Source organism: Acipenser ruthenus, chromosome 9 (assembly GCF_902713425.1).
Source record: "Acipenser ruthenus chromosome 9, fAciRut3.2 maternal haplotype, whole genome shotgun sequence".
In the NCBI taxonomy this organism is placed as follows: domain Eukaryota; kingdom Metazoa; phylum Chordata; class Actinopteri; order Acipenseriformes; family Acipenseridae; genus Acipenser; species Acipenser ruthenus.
The window spans coordinates 49,690,722-49,716,533 of record NC_081197.1 but is presented as its reverse complement, the minus strand read 5'-3'; the positions used below and the strand labels follow the sequence as shown (position 1 = coordinate 49,716,533).

The 25,812-nt window shown below is 38.7% G+C and overlaps 1 protein-coding gene across 3 annotated transcripts; it reads right to left on the bottom strand.

Annotated features, from left to right (window-relative positions):
• LOC117405355 (protein associated with UVRAG as autophagy enhancer-like) lies at positions 1–25,812 on the bottom strand. 3 transcript variants are annotated; one of them, XM_059030167.1, is made up of 17 exons: positions 25,766–25,812; positions 15,881–15,983; positions 13,866–13,989; positions 12,186–12,788; positions 10,880–10,965; positions 9,291–9,489; positions 8,069–8,155; positions 7,351–7,413; positions 7,213–7,261; positions 5,632–5,770; positions 4,879–5,021; positions 4,162–4,226; positions 3,409–3,647; positions 2,991–3,052; positions 1,299–1,452; positions 1,066–1,156; positions 1–326 (listed from the first exon to the last, which is right to left on the bottom strand). In XM_059030167.1, the coding sequence occupies exons 1-17, from the start codon at positions 25,789–25,791 to the stop codon at positions 223–225; spliced, it is 2,337 nt and encodes a 778-aa protein (XP_058886150.1). In that variant the 5' UTR covers positions 25,792–25,812; the 3' UTR covers positions 1–222. The 3 variants fall into 3 exon arrangements, with proteins under 3 accessions (XP_058886150.1, XP_033864223.3, XP_058886152.1); XM_034008332.3 differs by lacking the exon at positions 25,766–25,812 and adding an exon at positions 18,134–18,521 and having other exon boundaries at positions 5,593–5,770; XM_059030169.1 differs by lacking the exon at positions 7,351–7,413 and having other exon boundaries at positions 5,593–5,770.

Below are 25,812 nucleotides of genomic sequence, written 5' to 3'. Positions count from 1 at the left end.
TAAGTTTCTATTTATTTATTCATTTATGTTCTGCATGATATCACACATACATTTGTACTGTAGCAAAAAAAAAAAAAAACTTTTGGTGTTCAGCTAGACAAAGATGCTTGGCACTGAACGTGTTAAAATATTTTAATATGACGATGTTGTGAATAAATAATATTTCCTCTTTTCACTCAGTTTTATTTAATATATAGTATATATTACATATTGCAATCCTTTCTATACAACCAGTTGGGAAATCCTGTTTTGCCGAGTTTGAATCCGGGTGCATTTGGGGCACTGTTCAAATCGGAAGCAGTCTTTATGAAAACAGGCTTTGCATACTGCAAAACAAAATGGGAAGAAAACTTCAAATTTGCACTGCTGAATAATCACGGGTGCTAAAAGATTAATGTAAAAAATTACTATTGGTTAAGAAATGTTTTGTACATGTATATGCTTTGCATGGCGACTCAAACAACGCACCATTTGAAAAAACCATTCGAGCCAGTTTGAATTAAGCTCCTTCAATGGCCTGGCACACGGTAATTCATTGATTCCAGTCAGCTTTGTGACGCTTGTACATTCTGTGGTAATTCTGTCCTTTAAATTTGGCAATGCTCTGTAATAATGGTGATTTCAATGGTGAATTAGCCCTTACACTTTATATTTTTTAAAAATATTTTTCTTAAATCTAGATTGCTATGCAGTTCCATTCATTAAACAAGTCTCAAATGCCAAGTTTCTAAAGAAATATGTTAAACATTTTTATTTTAAAACATGACAACCTTCCTGTCATTAACCAACCTGCGTTTAGACATTAACATGCATAGAAGCTGAGAACTTCCTGTTATCTACCGCAGTACCAGATATCATGTTTTCCAATACAAATACATGTGTGCTTTAACAAGTGTGTCTTTCAAAACTTCACATGTGAGACATATATCGCTAATGGAAGTAGAATGGCAGAACAGATTTATGGAACTGTTTTGTGAGCTACAGTACCATTACTTTAAGCCACGGCTACTTCTGTAGCTTCCCTGATGCAATCGCACACAGCTTTAGAAATGGCTATACCCTTACCTGCACATCTCTTACAGATGTCTGTCTGGAAGGGGAACAGCACGTCATTGTTCCTGCAGATCTCACAGATAAAACCCCTGGCCTGGCACAACTGAAAAAAATGAAGGCAAAAAGAAATAATTTAGATTTAGCAAACAACATTTCAATTATATTTCATCTTTCAAGACTAGGACCCCTCACATACACTGTGGCCATTGCAAACCATTGAGCTCCTACCTGAATGGGCACCTTACCTCACAGTTTTCAACGTGAGACAAAGCTGTTTTCAGAAGCCCCTTGGCCTGAGGAATGAGAACGCCACGCTTGATTTTCATGAAGTCATCCATTGAGAAGAGGTGCTGCTCCTGAGTCAAGTGCTCTGGTAGCTGTTCAAACTCCTGCAGGAGACTGGGAATGCAAGACAGGAAAGTTGAAGAGGAAGTGAAGCACTGGGCAGCAGCGCATCAAGACCCTGCGCGGTTTTAAGGGTGTTAATAGTTTAGAGCTTAAATGTTTAATGTTAGACAACTATTAAGCTTTCTGAATTTTGCCTTAATATTTAACAGTTGTCAAAAACATGCAGGCCAAATGTAGGTGTTAGCCTTAGTGTTCACATAGTAGTAAGTGTACAGTGCAAGTCGATTTATTTTATATTCAGTATTTATATACAGTACAATTAAATGCTGTACACTTACTGTGTCAAAACTTCAGTAATCTATACAAAGGTATGGATGGCTTCTCCGATTGGTTAAAAACATTCACAATATGTTTAAACTTGTTTGATCCTGATACTAAACACCCCAAACATAAGTGCTGTTAAATTCCTACTCTGAAAAGCTACTGCATTTTAATTGTAGTGAAACGTGCAGTCGTACAAATGTCAGGGTGTAGACAGGCACTTCAGCTGCAGTTGAGGAGAAGCATACATTACAATTTAGATTTAAATCTATAAAGTGTGTCAATGTTGTTGCTATTAATATTATGCAACTCCACAACAAACAATTAAATTATATTGTTAGTACAGTACACAGACCAGCTGACCATGCAGACCGCTCTCTGAACACAAAGATTTGCCTCCTCTCTGTAGAGGTATTTGATGCACTTACTGTATATCTTTTGTGTCTGACCAAATGGAAGACCATTCTGAAAAGTGTATGGGTCTAGACAAAATATTCTGTCCAGAGTCATGAATCCTGGAATAATGGGGCGGACAAGCTAAGATAAATCATTCTGCATGTAGTTAGGAATAGCACCAGGATACCAAAGCCTATTTGAAATATTAAAAAAAAAAAAAAAGTAAAGGAGAGCACTTGGGTTTCCTTACTTTGGTTCCCAGATTGTGCTGCTGTTGGAAAATAAATACTATTTTTTTGGAAGTTAAAACTGCAGAAGGCAGACCTAAGTGGAAGTGGAACTTGAGGCACTGGCTAAACATGTACTTGTGGTATTCGATCTGTAAATGCAGCTACAGAACTGTCATGTTAGCAATTTATTAGGCACATTGTTGCAGTAGAAAATACATTGCAATTTGTATTTCTCGTAAAAAGCAATGTTATAACACTGTATATCATTCTAGCTTTCTTTTACATATATTTATATATATTTAAAACTAAAACCAGAAATAATGCCATAAGTAGGTCATCATGATACTGGCAAATTTCCATATCAAGTTTCATCATAATTGGACCACCAGTACTCTTGTTACATGTGTAATTTAACATTGCACTCAAGTCATTTGTTACAATTTAACAAGTTCCCAAGTTAAATATGTCCACATGGGTTATATTATACGGACACCTTATTGGAACGGTATGGATCTTGCAAATTGTCAGTTTGTAAAAGGTTTAATTAAATCGGATGGCTGAATAATGATTTGCTTGGAAAGTGTGAAAATGTGAAAAACTGATAAATTAAGTTCTGCATAAAAACAAATCAAAGCTATTTACCTTACTGACACTCTGCATGATTTCAACAGCTTCTTTATAATAATTAACTGTTCCTGAAGTTCCTGACAAAAGAAAAAAACAACATCAGCTCAATTCTTAAATATACTTTGGCTGCTTGCAGTGCAATGCTCATTCCTGCAACTATTTCCTCTTTCCATGCACCCTTACGTGTTTGGATTTTGCAAGAAGTCCTCTCACCCTATGCAGTCTCATGGCGTGTTCATTGCCAACTTTTGAACCACATTACCCAAATACCGTATATGCCACAGCAAAAAATGTCGAACTGGTTTTAACAAGTGAAATGTTGCAAATTCACCTTCATTAATTTGGCCCTTTATGATTGAGATCAGGACTGATCTGGATTCACACTCAGTTTCCTGCTGAGTCTTTACATATCAATGGCGTACCCAAAACGTACCCTGAATTTGTCCAGCTCTTTTACTTTTGTGTATAACGACGTGTTGATGCAGGAAACATTGAACAAGGGGTTCTGCCATATATGGTCCAGCAGCTGTTTGGAGAAGTTACACACTGGGTATTTACTGAAGTCCCATTTCATGATGACTCGTCCTGGGATGAGAGACTCAGAATTGCTATGGCAACAGTCGCAGAAGTACTTCCCCAAGTACTCACAGTATCGCAGCTTCTTAATATACCCTGGATGGACACAGATATTTTGAAAGTACTTTATTTAAAGCAAGAACAATATATATATATATATGTGTAAGAGAACATCCACAAATTAAGCATCCTTCAAACAATAAAAACAACATCGGCCTGTGTAGCTCAATTTCAGCTCTCTCAAATATCAGTTGCCGGACGATGAAATGTTGTAGCTTTTCAATATAGCCATCTTCCTGAGCTCACCAGGTGATGAGGAGAAAGTCTCTGTCGGTTTTGCCTCTCTGACTCACGGGAGTAACAGAGCCAATGCAATGCTCACTCCTGAATTCCTAGTGAAGACCGTTGACTTCGCACAGCCAGGACGCACACCTGCACTCCTCAGACTGTACGACACCCTGAACACCACTCGGCCATGCTTTTTACCAGGTATGCCACTCAGGGACTCCTCAGTATAGTTATTTAACATGCTGCTTCTCTGTTTATCAAATACAACTTCTGAAATAAATAAAATTAAAATAAATAAATACATAAATAAATAAAATCATACTTGGCTCCACTTGGGTTCCACAACCTGCACAAAGGTAATGTTGAGAAGCTACAACAGAGTCCCGCCTATGTAAGCAAAAAACAAATTATTTAAAATTAAAAAGTAGCAAGGGGAAATTATAAATAGTTCCCAAAATGTTTTCAGCTGAATTTGTTATTTTTGCTAGATATGTAAACAAATATGTACTTACATTCAATTAACACATTGATTACTTATTGATTGAATGAATGAATTACAGCATGAATAAAATATGGCCTCAATAAGTTACTAGTTAGTCCCTTTTGAATGAAATATCTTCAAGGGGAAGATACAGTCTCTATAGTCTCTATAGGGCTGCACTAAATAGTTTTAGAAGGGTGCAACGTGCCTGGTGTCAAGCCTAACCACCTAGACCAGTCTTAATGAATGACAGGTCAATGAGAGCCTACCTGCTGGTCCTTTACACTGGGATAAAAGTCTTACATTTTTATTTTAAAACAGCCCCATAAGATTTACATTGTATTGGTCCTTGCAAGTGGTCCTCCAGGTTTTGGGAAGACACTGAGCAGGTCCCTGCTTTCACAAAGGTCAAGAAACACCTAGACTAACTAATTTTATACCAGCTAACCCCTGTTGCAGACACCTTCTGTCATGGAGGGTCAAACCCCCAACTTTCCATGCTGCAAACTAACAATCTTATAAGGGCCACAATGATACAAGTTGCCCAACGAAGCTTACTTTGACACTGGGTGTATAATAAAGATGATCTGAAAGCGAGGTGGCGCCCAAATCCAAGTGCCTCGCATTCTGGACTTCAGCTTAATCTCTTCTGCTAGGTTCAGACTGGACTCAGCCATCCAATCAGCTCTACCCGGGAGAAGCTGTTACAAAGACACACAGATAATGGGCTTAGCCGGGGATAGTGTGCTACAGACACAGAACATAGTCTGGTCCAAGAACTAAATTGTGACTAGAAAAAAATATTTTAAAAAATGGTGAAACTAAACAGTACTGTTTGACACACTGAACAAGCTCTTCTAAATCACAAAATGTATTTATTTTTTTTTAATGATTGTTAATAATCTAAATAGCAATAGACCTAAATACTTGTCTTAACTCTATATTAAATGTTATATTATTAATCCCTGCCTGGACCTAAACCTTGGCTGCCAATGTGTGGTGTGTAATTTAATGCTTGTGGATTTACACAATAAAACCAATAACACAACATTGTGATGTTACAAGTTCACAGTAGGTTGTGAAAAACCTCCCTCTTCAACCTCTCCACAGCAGCATTAAAAAATGGCACCATGACTAACTTCACATGTAAAAATGACACCATGACTAACTTCACACGTCACCATCATTACTGTTTAAAATCTACTTAAAATCTTGTATTTGAGGACGCCTGTTTAATTTTCAACAAGTTTCAGTCTCTTAACACAGCCTTGCCTGTCTGGTGTAGCTGTTATAACCACATTGAAGACTCACTTCCTGCAGCGAGGGGAGCAAACTGCCAGACTGTTGCTGCTGTTGACACTCCGAGTGCAGCCATTGCTTCCGGAACATCCTGACCAGCTGCTGAGCCAAGGCTTCAGCACAGCAGGGCCTGGAGGAAGGTGATGAGGAACTGCAATCAAACAAAACAAAAAACAACAAAATACCAACTACATTAATGTTAAGTAGGACCTTTATAAAAGTCTACCACAGTAATCTTGCACTTTTCTCGTGGTTATAATATGCATCACATCACACAATTTAAACTGTTATATTCGTCAGATAAATTAGTGTCATGCACATATTTTCCACTGAAGATGCAAATGATCGAAAGCATTTTTGCATTTTGGTAGCACAGTTTTTCAACACTGTTACAAGAAAGATATGTTTATAACATGATAAAAAATATTTGTAAAGATTGCTAATACTACAAGGTACTGCACAAGGAGTCAAGGAGACCCATGGCCTCAGCACAATAGCTGATTATCTTTACTGTTCCCGACACTGTAGTAATACTAAAAGAAATGTATACAATTCAATGACAAACGTTTCACACTGTAGGTCTGTCTCAAGGTCTCAGTGAAGACAGTATTACTACATATATATATATATAGGGGTAGATGTACTAAGATGGGCCAGTCGCAGCGCAAACATACCGCAATTTGCATTTTCGTTGCGACAGTTTGCAAAGTGCATATTTTGTCGTATGTACGAAGAGGAAATATGCTAAAAAAGAGAGCCGCAATATGCTTATTTAAATATTTGTTGCGTCTTCTTAGTGAGATCTCTAGCATATATTGAGAGTGTTGCGCGACATTGTTCAAATAAATAGCAGGAGTTGAGTTGTGGTTTGCTGCAGCAGAGGGGGCCCGAAGGATAACGGCTATACATGCAAGAGTGCAAGAATCAAAATTACATTGTTTTTGTTAAATGTAAACGTCATCTGTACAATGCATTCTGTTCCGTCTTCATTTTACCTATTTTAATACTGTTTATATATATGTATAAATTTATTTTTATGTCTTGTAAGTACACCCTGACTTTAGTAAAAATTAAGTACTTGGGTGTTCGCCTCAAAAATGCATTGAGCACAACTGGCAACGCAAAGAAAAAGCGGTCTGGAAAATGACAGCAATAATTTAAAAAGTGCTTTCAAAAGTTCATAACAAATTGATGCAATTGTAAGTGTCGCAGTTGTTGGTAGCTTTAGTACATCTCATTATAATATCTGAGAAACCTCATTTGCACTATCTGCGCCTCCTTTTTGTAAATTTATGCAGGAACACCCATAATTACATATTCATGTAAGGCTGAACCGCAAAGAAAAACTGCTGCCGCAAAGCATTCCCTAGAAAGTCGCAACTAGCATTGTGGTTGTTTAGTACATTTCACCCTAGACTTCCGACTCGTTTGTAACTGGATTGCAACAATTGCGACAGGCGTAACACTTCAGTACATCAACCCCATAGTGTTTTATAGTTAAACACGACATTTCTGATTTATTGTTTAGATGTAGAATGTATAGTAAATAGAAACAATGCATAGTAAAATCTATTTAATCAGACACTGACGTACCTTGCAGTTTCAGCTTCTGTGCTTGGCTTGTTTTCATCTAATTTGCATTCTAGAAATAAAAAAAAGTATCTGCATTACATTTCCATGTGCATCATTGACAAGGGTAAACTAGAACAGAGCCAATATTAAAAGCTTTACCAGAAACGTTTACAGCAAAAATTCCCAGGCTACTGCAGGGCTGTTGTGTGATCCTTGTTTCTGCTGCAATAAGTTTTCTCCAAAGAATTATTATTAAATATGTATAAGCTTTCTCCAAAGAACAGAGTGGAAATAAGCAGTCAAGGAGTGTTTTATGAATAGCTGAGCCAAATTCAATTTTTCAACACCTAAATTAGATCTGGAGAACAATGACATTTTTAGTTATCGATTATCAACTCAAATGATCACAATAATGGGTGATAATCAACCAGAAACCAGCTAGTCAAGCGTAGTTGCTGTTTAAATGTCTATTGTGCTAGTTCCTCAACCACACATGTACAGCTATGGCCATAATGTTGTGCATCACCCTATAGAATTAACTCATTTAACTTCATAAAGTCCAATTAAATCTGCTGAATTATGTTACGTTCGCATATTGAATTGCATACTGCTTTGTAGTTGTCCAAAAAAACTGACATTTCTCAATCGAACATGAAATACTGTACTGCTATTATGGCTTCCAGTAGACTTTTGCGATATCATTTTGTAGTTTTTTTGATTACATGATGTTAAGTAAAATATCTAAAATTATGATCGTATAGTTTTTATTTATTTATTTTTTTAATTAATGTCTCAATCCAAAATTTCTAGGTAATGCAAAACTTTTGGCTGGAGTTGTATGTACAATATCTGTACTGTGAGGAATATGATCCCTTACCAGAGACTTCTTCCTCCTTTTCAAGGTGTGGGTTCGAGGCAGTCAGGTCAGGAGAAACTCTTGTGATGGACTGGTGCCCAGGGTAACCTGAATAGGAACAAAATCAACAAGGAGACAACTTCATCATCTTATACTCATAAACCAAAGCACACACAAAGGGGCAGCAGTGTGGAGTAGTGGTTAGGGCTCTGGACTCTTGACCGGAGGGTCGTGGGTTCAATCCCCGGTGGGGGACACTGCTGTTGTACCCTTGAGCAAGGTATAATGTGATATCTTGTAACAATTGTAAGTCGCCCTGGATAAGGGCGTCTGCTAAGAAATAAATAATAATAATAATAGACACACAATACACAGATCTAGAGTTTATCGGATTGAAGTCAAATACAATCAGAAGCGTCTATAGGTGGCTGGGAGTGTACGAGTTTGTTGAAGGTCAAGGCAGTTCTCGTGTTCACAATGCAGAGTGAGACAGACGAAACTGATCCGCACAGAAGGGTCCCCATTTTTAGGACCCTTGAATAGGACACAAGAGGATAAGGCTTCATGAAAACAAGATGGTGAACGTATACATTCTATTTCAATTGCCGAAATTCCAAAACAAGGCAAGTCATTGTAAATGGCAATGACCTCAGTTCAAGACTTTTTCCCACTGATAGAAAATACTTCCTCATAACCTAGTATTGAACTGTCTGGAATCCTATTCCCTGCTAATGAACCAACCTCCACCTGCTTCCCAATCGACCGTCATGATTAAAAGTCTTCAAAAACTGACTGTGTTGTTTAACACTTGAACCAAGATCACACCAATGATGCAATGACATCAGGAAGAAAAATCATGAAAAGGTTAAAAACCTATAGTCAGATTGCTTCCAAATACAAGCCATATGATGAGAGTTGTCAATCCTTTATAAACCCTTACATATACACCTACAGCAAAACCTTAACTATCTGAACACCTCTGTTAACAGCCCCTTGGTAATCTTTGCTCTGTGCAGTGCTCTTCAGCCCTGTTGTCATGGTAAATGTGTTATTCAGTCCTCAATCTCTGGTATTTACAGTACAGTGTAGTATGTTACGTATTTATTTAAAGGTAAACAGGCTTTATAATATACTTTTTTTTGACTGGAAAGCCAACGATTTCACAGTTTGATCTAATTTGATTTTCCGAACAGTTACTTTGGATAACAGAGGTTAGAAAGAATGAACCACAGAACGTTCATACCTTCATAGCCGCTATCTGAGGACGCAGTGGACTCAGAGTGTTTCTTGGAGACTGAGTGACAGCCATCGGAAGCCTCTTCCGAGACTCCAGAGGCAGCGCTTGCTCTCCCCGACTGGTTAGCTGTCCTGCTCAGAATAGTACACTTCATGTTCTCCAAAGCTGCCACGATCATGTCTGCAATGATGAAGTGTGCATTCTCCTGGTGGGGTTAAAGAAGGCTGTTAGCACCAAAGACAATTAATGGTGTGGTGTCCAACATGGTTTTAAAACTACATTTCAAGGAAATACTATCTCTACATAGTACAGTAGGTGTTTCCGCTGTAACAAAACACAATTCTGACGAAAAAGGGCATTTTGTATTCTGACGTACAGTACATGTACAGTATAATTTAGCCTGTAGATAACACTCATAACCTCCTGCTGCAGCAGATAGTAGCCTGAGCATGTCTACTTAGTTCACAGCGTGGCATGAAAGCCTAAAGGCGGCAGGAAGCTTGAATGCCCTTTAGGGAATATATAAATATATAAAGTCAAGGTCTGGTTCCTGGTGAAATTGAAAGTGACAAGTAAGCAGAGCTCAAACTTAATGGAACAAAAATAAAATCCATCATGTCACAGCGTGGTATGTTAACATTTACTAGACAAGCTAGTCTCCTGTACAGTGAAATTAAAACCAGTCAAGGGACCAACAAAATGTCCTTAATAGGGGGTGGCCTTTCTACTGAAGAGACATTTCTTGTAACTAATCAGTAATATAGCAATTTGATTTTTTCAAAAGGTTCTTAGTATAACCAGTGTATTGAAGTGTTTAACCATTCTTTAAAACAAGCTTCAAAATAATACTAATGTTATTTGTCTAAGTAAGTGGTTCTCAAACTTTTTCGCACCCCACTTCCTCTTATCTATGGTACTTGACGCACTCCCTCCACACACGTACATATACGGTAAAAAAAAAAAAAAAAACAGACTTCTCTGTATGTCGATGCTGTTGTGTTTTTTCTTTTGCATCAATCAGCCACTGTTTCACTGTAATAACCCAGCAAATACTACTTTATTGATTGTGTCCATGTAGCAAGCCAATAAACAACGTACATTACCGGATGGCAGCGGACTTTCTTCAATAATATGCAAGCTTAAAATGCACCAGTCAGATGCACATCGCCATCTAGAAGTTTTGACATTTAATATATGGCTTAAGATGTGAGTGGTAAATTAAAAAAATAAAAAAAACCTTCTCATGCATCCCCAGGATACATTTTGCACCCACCCCCCAGTTTGATAACCACTGGTCTAAGTCACTCCCCCCCACATGAGAGCAACATCTATTAAAATATCTGTTTTTGCAAGTCAGAGACTAAGATGTTGGGCATGAGTGACAAAGCTCTACGTTTGCATGTACATATTGTATGTGTATCATCAACCACAAGTACCTCCCCGGTATGTGGTCTCTTGAACTGCAATTAATCTCATAGGGAAACTTAATGAAAGCTGATCATCGTCTAACCGACAAAATTTACAGTTGCACCTCTACAGAATACAGTAAATCATATAATGTCACATGCAACAGCTCACAGAAGCTGTTGTCTCACCTTGTCAATGTCAATGCTAGCACTTAAAGGCCCGACACTGTAATCCACAGGACTGACCAGCTCTTCAGCGTTTTGCTCACTTCTCACTGAAAAAGAAACCAAAATGTCAGGCTACAGTTCATTGTTTTTCCTTTATCAAATATGGGTTAAGAATGTGACTGACAACATGATAAATGTAATACACAGCAATGTGTAAAAAAAAATATACAGGTGAAAGAAAGAAAAAAAAAAAGGGTCAAAACAGATCTTTCACAGAATTTTACTAGAGTTCTAGAAACAAGAACTTTTGTGAACCAAAACCAAGCCTCCCCGAGGAGGTAATGGGATTTATTAAATGTAAAATGGATGTGTGAAAAACATGTGCCCAAAGATTAAAACAATGTGGACGTGTAATTTTAACACAACTTGTAATGGAACTTTAGCGCGAGAATTGTATAATACAGCTATGTACCAAGGTATTGGTTCTCAATACATTTAGTATGCAGGATTTATATAATCCTACTAAAGCCACTTCCTCAAATGGTTTATTAGATATGAAACGTTTTTACATTGCAACATTGCAAAAAAGTTAGACTTTTTCTTTCTTTGTCTGATGCTCAGAAGTTAATTCAATGCTATATTTGCTGGACTTCCAGGTCTCACTAGAACAAAGAAAAGGGCTCATATAACTCCAGTGTATTTTAGAACTGACTTTACAATCTTACTATTGACATATAAAGCGCTGGATTACCTAACAGAGATTCTGTCCCTATATAAACCTCTGCGTACTTTAAGGTCAGCTAACGCTGGCATTCTGTGCCTCCAGAAGGTACAATTGACCAGGAGAGGCATAAGTGCATGTTGTTATTATGCCCCCAGATTGTGGACCTCATTGCCCCCTTCCTGTTAGAGATGCTACTTCGATCAATATTTTAAAGTCAAGATTAAATACTTACTTTTATAGTTTAGCCTTTTTAACCTGACTTAAGTAATATAACAGTTGTCTATTTTATTTGCTTATTTTTTGTGTTTTATCTGTCATTCTTATTAATGTCTTGTTTTCTTCAATTGTTTTATTTAGATTTGTTATTGTTATTATTTATTGATATTATTATAATTATGTATTGTTATTTTGTAGTTCTCACTACTACTTGATACTTCATACTTCTGTTCCGATTTCAACTGACATGGAAAGCACTTTAAGATACTGGTGCTGTATAAATAAAATAAATTGATATTGAATTGAAAATAAAATTGTATCCACCTGAGGGACCAAACTTAACAAGCCACACACATACAATAATTTGTATTAAAAGCAACACTCTACCAGAATATATGCTGACATCCGAGTTGGATCCCTCTTCAGAGTTTCCCCAAACTCCTTCCATAAACGCAGAGCCTCTGAAAGGAAAGTAGAGGCCGGTAGGGAACAGCCTGTTGAAACTGGCCGTCAGGGAGTTGCTTCTCGGTTTAGGGGGTGGAAGGGAAGGGCTTCTCTGCTCATCCTGTGACTCTGCTTGGCACGTTTCTGAGGTGGCAGATGTTTCAGGTGAAGATGAAAGCAGCACATGGGAGGGGGACCTCTCTACAGGTGAGGATTTCATTTTCCGGGAAATGACAGGGCTACTTCTAGGTAGAGATAAGCGGTCAAAACCTGCGTCTAAATGGACAGAATCCAGCTGTCCTGTTGTCTCATTGTCCGTTTGACAAGTAGTGTTGCTGTTTCTGTAGTATCCATCACAGCCATCAGTGGAGCTGCCCCCCGTGAGCTCCTCATCACTGCTATCTGACCAGTCTCTGGCTCCAGCAGCATTCTTGAGCACAGGCTGGTATTTCAGTCCACCTGAAGTTTCCAGCACCGACACAAGAATCTCCTTTATTCCTGCAGGACTGTCAGAGTGTCCAATTACTGCCGGCTTCGAAAACTCCCCTGAAAGACAAAGGGAATGTTCCATGAGTTTGCGGTTTTTAATAACATGTCCCCAAATCATTTAGAATTACAGGTAAAAATATTCTCCAAAAATGTAACATGTTTATGTAACAGGGTGGAGGCTGGGAACGAACCACTGGCCGTGCACACCACAAGTGTGGCAGTGTGGTCCAGTGGTTAAAGAAAAGGGCTTGTAACCAGGAGATCCCTGGTTCAAATCCCACCTCAGCCACTGCCTCATTCTGTGACCCTGAGCAAGTCACTTAACCTCCTTGTGCTCATCGTCAGGGGACAGAATCCGTAACAGCAGTGTATCACACAAAATGCCTGTTACACTCACCCTAACAGTGCATCACTTTACAGTATCTTCCCGTCAACAGGAAGGGTTACATTTTTCTATTTCCATTTTTTTTTGTAAATGTCAGGGAAATGTGGTTAATTTCACATTTCTTTTTAAATACAAGTCAGTAGAAAAACAGATTTTTTTTTTTTTTTTACGTGTGCATCCAGTAAGAACCTGTTTGATAGAAACCCATGTTAACCCAAGGGCAGCAGTGTGGAGTAGTGGTTAGAGCTCTGGACTCTTGACCAGAGGGTCGTGGGTTCAATCACAGGTGGGGGACACTGCTGCTGTACCCTTGAGCAAGGTACTTTACCTAGATTGCTCCAGTAAAAACCCAACTGGGTAACAGTATGTAAAAAATAACGTGTAAAAAAAATAATGTAATTGTATGTAAAAATAATGTGCTATCTTGTAACAATTGTAAGTCGCCATGGATAAGGGCATCTGCTAAGAAATAAATAATAATAACAACAGCAAGTCAATATTAAAATCATCTTTGGTTAACAGGAGGCACTGCATTTCAATTGGTATGTAAGTACTAGACATTTTACAATAAAATAACAGACAGCTTAATAGTAGTGCACAACAATGAGCCTCTTTCACAAAGAAATACAAATATATGAATTAATAAAGTGTGATGTTCATTAACAACAACGTTCAAATGCTACTTTTGAGTTAAAGCTTTGTGAATGGGGCTCGATATCCTGTAAATGACATCCAATCACATCCTTTACCTGAAAGTAATGAGGTGAGAGAAGTCTGCTTGACAGAAGAGGTCTTTTGAAGGACTCCCTTTGACCCCCTTGAGGGTTTACATTCAGACACAGGGAGGGGAAGAGGAGTGTTGCCTTTGTCAATCTGCAAAAAAAAACACATGCATTTTTTTGAAGATGTTGTACAACATCTGATATTTTTCATGGTTTTTTTTGTTCCTTACAATTGCAAAATAAATTGACCATTGTACTGTACCTTCACCTACATTCGTAAACACTGACCTCACTGCATTGCACAGCACCACCCTCCCCAAATATTATGGAACTTAGCCAGGTGGAATATTTTCCTACTCTCTGTTGTGGATGTGCGTCCCCCATCTAACAAAGTAGCCACACCTTGCATGTTTAATACAAAGTGTAAATGCACAGTTGTGGAAATAATCATGAAAGACAACTGGTTTCAGTGCAGTCTCTGTGCAATGTGAGGACAGTGTGGATTATATGGGAAAATGTTGTGAAACCAGTTATTTATTTAATGGCCCCACCCATATAAGATGCTTGTGTCATCACATTACACTAATGAAGGAGTTTGCATTCAGTTTCTTAGAGGTTTTACTTCAATAAATGGGGAAGGGAGGATAATACCTCCTGTGGGTCCCTCCTGATTCAAAACTGTGCCGTGATAAAGTTACATTCCCTCTGCCACACTGTCTCCTACAAATGGAAATGGGACAGTCCTTTATGAGACCCTACCTTGCTCCCCATCCATTTATTTGTAGCATTTTCCAAGGAAGAACTAGCAAAAAGCTGCTTGCAGTTAATATACCAGTAGAATAAATATGCAAACTGTCAGCAATGTCAGGAAAATCACACCAACTCTTAAGTTCACACAAGGCAGGGCACATTTAAAATGTGTAAATATGTCTATATTTTTGGTTAATTCTGTGCAATTTGAAATATGCCTGAAATGAGCTGCCAGGCTAAAAACAGTTATATTACAAATACCGGTCTGTATGGGCTTAAGAGCAGCCTTGGACAGTCAGAACCTCATTGACTACTTTAACAAGTCTACAAGTAACTGTTTGAATAGAATAAGAGACCATGTCTTTTTTATTTTTTTTATTTTTTATTTTTTTTTTAAATTTAGTCGTCGCCAATTATTTTTACCCCAGTTTTCACCCCAATTTAGCATGCCCAATTATTATCTGTATCCCCGGCTCACCGCTCGCAACCCCCCCACCGACTCAGGAAACGGAGGCTGAAACACGCGTCCTCCGAAACGTGCTCCTTCCAAGCCGTCATTTTTCGCACTGCAGATCCACAGCAATGCTACCAGACCTATAGTGCCGGAGGACAACACAGATCTGGCGGCTCCGCTGCAGAGCCACAGGCGCCCTATCGGCCACAGGGGTCGCTGATGCGAGGTGAGCCGTGGATTCCCCTGCCGACCTAAGCCCTCCCTACCCGGGCAGCGCTCAGCCAATTGTGCGCTGCCCCCTAGGAACTCTCGGTCACGGTCAGCTGTGACATAGCCTGGATTCGAACCAGCGATCTCCAGGCTATAGGGCACATCCTGCGAGGAGCGCCTTTACTGGATGCGCCACTCGGGAGCCCCCAAGAGACCATGTCTTAATGGTTAATGCCTCTCTTTAAAGCTCCCTTATAAAATCATCAGCAATGTGTGCAGTCTAGTGTATGGATGCACTTACAGTACCTATTAAACACTGTTGGATCTAATTCCTTACTCATTGTTACAGAAACGGACTTGCAACAGGGATATTCAGCTTTATATGTGCTATACATCACGGGTTCAAACTTTACCCAAACCTTTGAATGTATAACCTTTAAATTCAATTATACTAGATCATTATATTCTTTGTTCTCTGTATAGTATATATTTAAAAAACAGAACTAGGCAAACAAAAATCAAATACATGCATAACGTAATTGAGGAAATCTCCATTGCCAATCAACAAGTGGAAAAAACGTCTGACACTTGATTATACATTAATAATAACACATTTAAGAAGACATACCATCTGTGAAATGCGTTGATCCATGTCATTCTTTCTACTGTGTCTTTTCACTGTGCCATATCTTTTTCTGGAGATTCTGCAGGAACTCATCCTTGCACAGTGTCTAAAACACATACATACACACACACATACTATTAATATTTTAAGCAGTAGTAGTCTATTGGGTGCCTTCGTCACCTCTTACTGGTAATACAATTTTGTGTTGCTACTTCAGTGTAGTCTTGTTTTATAAAAACAATTCTGTTGCAAAACAAGGCTGTCACATTTTAAAATGTCTCTGCAAAAAGACAAGGGGAATGCATTCCTCAATCAGAGTTCTACCACTTTAAACCCGTATAGTACTAAAAAGAAGCTTAGTAGCAACACATTTATAAAGACTACTGGATATTTGATCTTACAAATATTTATAAACCTTATGAATCAAAAACTTGTATCTGGGTGAGAACGGGTCATTAACTGCCAGGAACCGTTTAGTTTCAGTGGTTACCAAACACTGGTTGGACACACGCTAAAAAACTAAAATGCAAAAAACTAAAATTTAATAAATAAACAATTATATATTATATATATATATATATATAGATAGATAGATAGATAGATAGATAGATAGATAGATAGATAGATAGATAGATATAGACACACACACATACACACATGTAACGTAACATAAAAAAATGTGTACAGAATAAAACTCACTGAGACACAATTGATGTCATAATTAATTATTTCAGAATCATATTATGACATCACAAACAACTAGATTGATGGAATCTGTCATAAGAGTAGAATTATTTGTCCGCAAAAAATTGAGACCTGATTTTCACTTATACCTCAAGGAAACATTTTCCTACACTGCAGATCTCCAAGGGGGGTTTGCTTGGTGCTGAAAGAGCTTAACACTGTACAGATGGGATTTATCAATTTAGTGCCACCTTGGCTGACCAATACCCATTAACTGTCATGAGATTAATTTCTAACTTTTTTTGTATTTCATTTCCTGCAGCCATGCAAAGCAGGATGAAGTAAACTGCTTTCTGTCCATTCACCCAGTCCTTCACTCTCAACACCTCACAAATTATGTACAGCAAGTAACACAAGTAATCCATTACAGTACAAGGATTGTGAGGAACATTTGACCCTTTACTTCCTGGTCAAGGTCAATGAATGGCATCCTCTTTATGACAAACATTTGTACAACAGGTACAAAGTTGGTTCCTATTGATTTTACAATAAATCTGGAAGTAGTCACAACAACCATACATTTTAGGGCCACCCTCTGGTTGTGCCTCTCAAAGTACCATGCCACAAAGCACAGTGCAGTTGATACAACGATGTCTGAGTAAAACCCATCAAACACAAGCATATTTTGACAACTCATTAAGCAACTTGTATGTTCTAGTTTAAGCGATGTTCACCATGTGAATAGTTCAAGCTGCAACATCTAAACAAACTTGATTTTTTTTAATGATATCACATTTTTCATTGATCAATAAATAATTTCCATTGTTAACTACATGGTCAAAAAAAACAATACCATACAAGAGTGATTACATAAAAGTTATCAATTGCATAATTTACAAATACAAGAAATATAAATACTTAAAAGAGTCCTTAATTAAAACACTGTATTCAGTTAATACCCTATAAAACTAAACAAACATTTTTTTTTCAAGATAACTTATTCCACTTGACCATACACTTCTTTTTTTTCTGGTTTCCCTCTATAGCAGTGTGTCACTTGAGCCGAACAAGCAAACCAAATGTAAAACTGTAGCCTTCTCTAATAGTATTCAGAAGGCAATGCCACTCAAACAGCAGACCAGTATTCTAATCCAATTTATATATTACACTGATGATCATAGATCACCGTGTATGTTAATGGTTCAAACAATCTTCCACTTTGGAACTTTTTATCAATGTTTTCATTTAACTGTGTTGTGGAAATAATATTTACGCGCATTTATACTTTTGATTTGAATTACCATTAGCACTGACGCACATGATTGGTACCTCTGATTAACAAGAGAAAACATAGCTCAATGGTCGCTGGGTTTCTTTCTGACAGTTTGGTAAATTAATACTGCATCAATGATTACAACCTTATAGTCCGCGTTACATTGAATTATGTGATACAGTCACTGTACACAGCCACCACCGAGTTAAAATAGTCAACAAGAAACACGCGAACTCTAGCCTACAGTTTTTGTGAACTACGTTATTATAATTAAAAAAAATAAATAAATAACAACTTACCTAACTTAGTGTAGTTTCAATTCTGCTATAATATGAGCACCGAGGACGCCGATGAACTGTCACGGTCTTCTCCCTGGACGCAGTTTAGAGTTTATCGATTGTGTGTTCCTATTCAATCTTCATTGTTGTGATTCACCGCTCCAGCTGGGCGAAGGTGAACGACTGTTTTATGTAAGTTAAAGCGATTACCTCACTCACTCACTCACTCACTCCTCATCACAACATGCCGAGCAAACGGGAGAGTCAGTTCAACCTGTACTTCCTGTCTTTTTTATCAGCTGCCTGTTGGCCAGTATACTCCAGAGGAAAATTAATTTGCATGTGCTCAGGAGACACACCCAGCTCAAAATCTTCTTCAAATTCACTGTCTTGATAGCACAAGTGTGTACTCGTGCAGCTTATTCCAGCTGAGGTTTAACCAAACAGTAATACCAACTGCAGCTAGCCGCGTGTTTCTTCTTTTGACATGCAATATGTTGCACAGACTAAACAGACTTGGAGCACTATCATGGTTCATAGTTATTATTATTATTATTATTATTATTATTATTATTATTATTATTATTATTATTATTTACTGGGTCTCATTTTGGAATATTGCATTCATTCAAATCCAGTAACAGAATGTCACTAAAGAACAGTATGGTTTGAGATTCGCGTCCTGCTTTTATTTCCCTTTCCATTCAGTTCAATGGGCTGAGATGCTAGTTCATAATCTTCATAACTGTAACCACTTTAACCCCTATCTTTTACAAAGTGGTTAAAAAAGTTTTTAGACTCTTTGTAGAAAAAAAAAATCCAAAGGGGTTTAATGAATGCCTTTTAGAAAACAGTACTCTCCTTTTAGAAATGTACATGTAGTCCAGTGAATTCTACCAGTTGGTTTGGTTTAGAATTTTCACTCCTGTAGTCAAGTGATGAGTCTCATTTCTGACCCTAATACAAGTTTTGCATTTTGCAGTCGTTTTGCAGTTTTGTTTCCTCCTGGTTGTAGTGACAAACCGGGCCGATGCAACTAAAACAAATTACAAGGAAGAAAGCATTAGCTGAAACGTTTGTCTTTTTCAGACAATGGACAACGAATGGACAATTTAGCTTATAATACACAGCTTTGAAAGAAATCTATGTTTTAGCAAACATATATTTTAATTTTAAAACCAGAATGTTATAAACAATAAGAAAATGTAATTTGAGACAACTCACTCCTTAATGTAATTTGAGACAACTCAGTGCCTTTGACACTGTTGATCACTCTATTCTACTATCATCTCTCGCTGACCTGGGGATCTCTGGCACTGCTCTGGCCTGGTTCTCCTCCTACCTCTCCAACCGCACTTACCAGGTAACCTGCCGTGGAGCAACCTCCTCACCTCACCCTCTCTTAACTGGAGTCCCCCAAGGGTCAGTCTTGGGTCCTCTCCTGTTCTCTCTCTACACCCGCTCCCTGGGCCCCCTCATCGCATCCTATGGTTTCTCATACCATTTCTATGCTGATGATGCTCAGATTTTCCTCTCCTTCCCCACCTCTGACTCCACCATCTCCTCCCGTATCTCTACCTGTCTGTCTGCTGTTTCCTCCTGGATGCACTCGCATCACCTCAAACTCAACCTCTCTAAATCTGACCTCCTTTTCTTTCCCTCCTCCTCCCCCTCCTCTGATCTCTCTATCTCTGTTCCTCTGGAATCTACCACACTCTCTCCCTCATCCTCCGCTAAGAACCTCGGAGTCACCCTGGACCCCTGCCTCTCTTATTCCCAGCACATCTCCACTCTGGCACTCACTTGCCGATTCTTCCTGAGCAACATCCAAAGAATCCGACCCTTCCTCACCAACTACGCTACCCAGCTCCTGGTCCAGGCCCTGGTACTCTCCCGCCTAGACTACTGCAACTCCCTCCTGGCTGGCCTCTCTGCGTCCGCCACCCGTCCGCTCCAACTCATCCAGAACTCTGCTGCCCGCCTGGTGTTCTCTCTGCCTTGCTTCACCCACGCTACTCCACTACTCCCCTCACTCCACTGGCTCCCGATCACCGCTCGCATCCAGTTCAAGACTCTTGTACTAGCCTACAGATGCCTTGACCAGACTGCACCCAGCTACCTCCAGACCCTCATCTCTCCCTACACCCCCACTCGACCTCTCCGCTCCGCCTGCACTAGAAGACTGGCTCTACCTCCGCTACGCTCCCCTTCCTCCACAGCCCGCTCCTTCTCCACCCTTGCTCCGCAGTGGTGGAATGACCTTCCTACAGATGTCAGGACTGCCCAGTCCCTGACCACATTCCGGCGCCTCCTTAAGACTCACCTCTTCAAACAGCACCTGTAGAACTCCTCTGTTTGTATCCTGGGACACTATCACCCTTCATGTAAATGTGCTTTATTTTGCACTTATCTGCCCCCTATTTTACTGCATTTAATCCTGTACTTCAGAATACTGTAATCTGCCAAGTGTTTAACCTGTAGTATTTTGTATTTAATCATATCCTGATGTAACTATCACTATTTAATCATATCCTGATGTAACTATCACTATTATCCGCTGTATTATTGAATTGTGCTTTGTCACACTTGTACTTTGCTTGAACAAAAGTTATTGTATTTCTTGCTCTTATTGTATTACTTGTATTGTAACACTTGAAATGTATTTGCTTACGATTGTAAGTCGCCCTGGATAAGGGCATCTGATAAGAAATAATAATAATTACTAATAATATGAATGTATTGTGGATCCCTCTGTATTAAAAAATAGTACTCTTGTGTTATTAGTAGATATTCAGAATGCTTAAATTAAACATCAAAATGTCTCGTAAAGGTAATATCCATACATAATAACTCATTATTACTTACCGTACATTTCAAACAATACACTCTATAGAAAGTGTGCAATGCTACACAGACAGACTTCCGATTCGAATCTCATCCTGATAATGTTCTGAGTTCCTCTTTATGAAAATAATTTACAGTACAGTACAGAGTAACAAATAATCTGCTTGTGTCCTTTAACTTGGCACATTTCTGTTTTTATTAAGCTGTCAGACATAAAGCAAAAGTAAGTTACATTTTTTTATATAGTTATGCATTGTGTATTACAGTATGCATTGCATGCATACATTGCCTAATTGAATTGATATTTTTTAAAGCAATACAGCAAAATTCTCATTTTTGCAGATTATAACTCTTTTGGTTGTAGGAACAATTCAATAATTGATAATTTAGAGTTTATCTGGGTTGATGAGTTCTCTTATTAAAAATATTTAATTGATGTGTTGCAGTGATCGAGGATTTACTTTTAACACACATACCCACACTAGAGACAAGGAATGTTTAATCAATAGTGGTATTTTATTAAGTACACAAATATTAAACAGAAATTAGATAAATCAGAAAGTAAATCTCTTAGTGCTAAGAAATAAATAGTCTCTAAGGATAAAACACAAGTCAACAGCATTCACTGCATTCATGCAGCTAGCAGGGCAACTGAAATATGACACCACCTATCTCCTAACACACCAAGCACCTTCTTCAACAGTCAAGCAGGCTGTGACGTAGCTAGTAACTTGCACACACACATACCCCCGCCCCCCCCTCCACACACACACAGAGCCCAAACTGAAATGATGCAGACAATCTTAGAATATGTCACATTAATCTATTAATCTTATTAATGGTATATAGATTAAGGATATAGCATGTTTACCTTTAAAGAAATTCTTCATACAACAATATGAGGTAGATTACTTATAGTTACTTCATGACGTTTCACTAAAAGTTAACAAGTGTGCAAACGAAATAATTAACAGTTCAGTTATATGTGAATGTGTTACAATTAATTAATTTAGTTCCATGAAAGGAAAATACAACTGGAATTATACTCAACGGTTCCTTGAAGCTTAGATTTTTGGTCCTCTGGTTTGGATACTCAATATGCTGAAGTGTCCAGTACAAAAAGCTCTCCTCTCAGCAACGAAGTCTTCAATCCCAAATTGGATCAAACTCGGCGACAAAGCTTTCAATTCTCGATAGAATCAACAAACAACTGCAATAAAGTCTTCACTCCTCGGTATAGGATCCACAACAGTGCCCGTCCGCTCTGTCCTCTTTGCTGAATCTTTAGCTACGCAGGTAGCAGGGCACAGTTTATTTTGGATACTGTGGTTTTAGGTGTACAGCAGACCCAGCCTGGTTTGTCTGATAACAGTCTCTGTAAGTTTTACGGCAGTCCTCCAGCCGGGCCTCAGTCTCGTTGCTTGTGGCAGTGACTCGCTTTCAGCTTGCTTCCTCTTCCTGGGTCAGTTTTAGGCAGAGTCCCGGAGTTGCAGCTTCTCTTAGCAGAGTGACAGCACTCTGCTAAATAGCCCCTATCATGAGATCATTTGTGTATCTTGCCTCTTAAAACTCACAGTCCTTTGAGGTTTTAATGTCCCACATTATCCCCCCTTTCGTTTGGGAACTTATTTCCGAAGTTCAGGAACGACAACATAAACCGCACATGGACTTGTATTATAACACATTCAAATCACATTAACCCTTTTCAATGAAACTTAATTAATTTCTTAGCATTTGCTATATAGATATATGTATACATATCTTCACCCTAACAGTATGTGTACATCACACTAAGGTTATATATCCTAAAAGGATAGAAAGACAGCACACACTGGGTTTATATCTGCTTTCATGCTTCTTACCGTGTCTTTTCCTTTACACTGTTACCTCAGCCTTTTCAATTTAAATAAATTGTCTTGGATCTCCAGTTGACATCCACTAGAGGCAAAACCAGAAATATCTCATCCATGGCTCTCCTTACCACCAGGTATTTTTGGAAAATGACCCCAGTCCTATAATCAAGACGGTCACTAACCCAGACAATATGATCACAGTGAATATAACTCCAAACTCTGTCCTACGGATAACTAAGTTGTCTCTGGGTCCCAGTCTCAAATCCGAGACTTGAAGGTCAGTTGGAGTGATGGTAATCTCCACTGTGTGGAGCTCCTTTTGATTCAGGAGCTGCTGTATAGCAGGATCCATTTGAAACTCGTGTTCTCTAAAAGCATCTAATATTTCAACTTCTGCCTTGTGAAAATCAGTCTCAAAGTAATAAAGAGCTAAATCTCCAATGTGGGCAATTCCACCCCTTGGCACTGTGAGTAACACAGGGTCTGCTGGTAGCCTAATAACCTTAACGGTATCATGCTGGTCATATGACAGTGTGAATTCTTGTTGAGGGGTGCTCACGAGCCACTGAGCATTGGTTATTTCGGCTCGGGCTTTTGCCTGTCCCCCCGGCATTGTCACAGTAACTTTGCATTTTTCAGCAGTAGCATCTTTCCTCAAACCACAAAATATCTGAGCTATATCCCTAATAAAGGGTTTGCTAGGGCAGAGCCAATGAATGTCCCGAATAGTTCTGCTCATTTCTAAGTCAGGTACCAGAGATTAGGACTGCTATCTTGATACGCCACCACGGGTGGTGTTACTAACTGCACATGCTTATCACCCTGCCAGAAAACGACTTTCAAGACAGCTTTCAATCGATAGACATTCACAGATTCCACCACCGGCAAATTAACCAAAAAGCGACTTCTCTAGCCCTTGTATCCACATATATTGGGATGGCACTTCCTAAACTGTGCTCTAAATGCACTTGCAATCTCAGTATGTGGAAGACGAGCAGAAACAGAGACCTAACTTTTTATGGTGGTCTTCAGGTGTACCTTTCTCTTTGATGTAGTGGCAAGGGGAAAGAATTTCCCCATAGGGAGACACATTAAAATACATTTCTATGATTCTTACTGTAGGGTCTATTTGATTTAACATGTTTTTGCTGCCCTTGTGTGGACAAACCTGGCCCTTGGAGGTTGATGAAAAATAACACTGTAGTAAAAAATTATTCTTCATCCTTTTTTTTCTCCATGTAAATATGTGGAATATTTGTATATAAAATATACTATTTATTACATTATAGACAAATTCAATCCAAAACATCTATAGGAGGCTAAGGGAATATGATAATTATATTTGTGTTGATGTTAATTTATAATATATATAGGGCAGCAGTGTGGAGTAGTGATTAGGGCTATATATATATATATATATATATATATATAAACTACATCAAAACACATTGCAGTCAAATTATTCTCTGGGAGCATTTTAAGAATATGCTCATTGAGGGAGAAGGGTTCACGCTGTACTGCTCTTCAGAGTACTGTGCCATGACACTGGGCTTTCCCCTTGAGTTCTTAATGCAGGTGCAGAGCAGGAACTGAAGTTAGTCTGTGAACGAAAACAAGTGGGTGTCCGAAACACAGTCAGCACAGCGTATTATCCAGTGACTGTAAATTCTACCCCAGGCAGGCGCCAAAAGAGTTTACAGATAATTTACAATATATATGAATTTCATAATAAAACAAATTTATTTTGTATTCCATTAGGATACGTACAGTATATATTTAATTTAAATTAGTTAGATTTAATTTCAATGTATATCGTCAATATTTTGTGCCCCATCCAGCCCATTCCAGACGGTTGCCAGAGGCCACACTTCGTGTATGCAGATTCACCAGAGAGGCCGCAAAATTGGCTGATCCCTGGAGCCAGCATTATACTTCAGCCTTCAACCCCAGGCCAATAAGAAATCCATTTTACCTGGCAAAGCTAAGTCTGGTTGGTCCTCACCACTTCTATCTTGTTTTATCTTGTCCAATATTAGCATGAAGTAAATAACAGCTACACTCATGGAATCAAAATGTGTTGAGCGAAATCAGGGTTGAGAATAGAGGGGACCTTCTTCAGCCTGGATATATTTTGTAGTTGTAATAGTTACAAATGAAAAGCATCAACACATTTAGTTTTTAATCTGGTAAAATCTAGTGGGTGTGATCTTTGACCAGGTTTTACAGTGAACAGTTTTTTTAGGACTGTATTGTCTGTGAAGCTGTAGAGCCACCTACTGGTTACTTGATTGTATTGCTTTATCTATATTGCCTATTAAATACATGCTGGTTTGTTTCAGTGTACTTCAACTTTTTTTTTTTCTCTTGAAACTGAAAGATAACCTTTATCTTCTTCAGCTTGTTGAAATCTGACATCAATAGCGCCCGTCTCTCTGGCTCTGCACACAGCAGCAGCTTCTATCTCTCTGGCACTGCACAGAGCAGCAGCTCCCGTCTCTTTGGCTCTGCACATATCAGTAGCCCCCGTCTCCCTGCTTCTGCACACAGCAGCAACTCTGGTTCAGGCAACAGCAACTCTTGTTCCAGCAGCTGCCATTCTTGATTCAGTCACCGACTGGTTTCTCGCTGTACACTGTTGACCTCTTGTTGTAGGTGGTTGGCCTCTTGTTGTACAGCACTGGCCTGTAGAAACACTCTGAGCATTTCTTCCATTTCCATTTTTTTTAAGTCACGAGCTGGGTCAGTAGGGGGTGCTATCCCCCCTTTTTCTTAACACTTTTCTGCACACTTTTATTCACAAACACAAATAAACAAAACACACCAACGAAACAAAACCCTACCTCCTTCTTTGGAGTGCTAACTAAACTTTTCACAAGTCCTAGCTAAGAACGGCTAAGCTGTTTCCTGGTTACCAAAACACTTGTTACAAAAACAAGTTACACAATATTCACAGTACCTTTCTTCAGGTCTCTTCACAGTCATTCATGCAGACTTTGGCCTTCA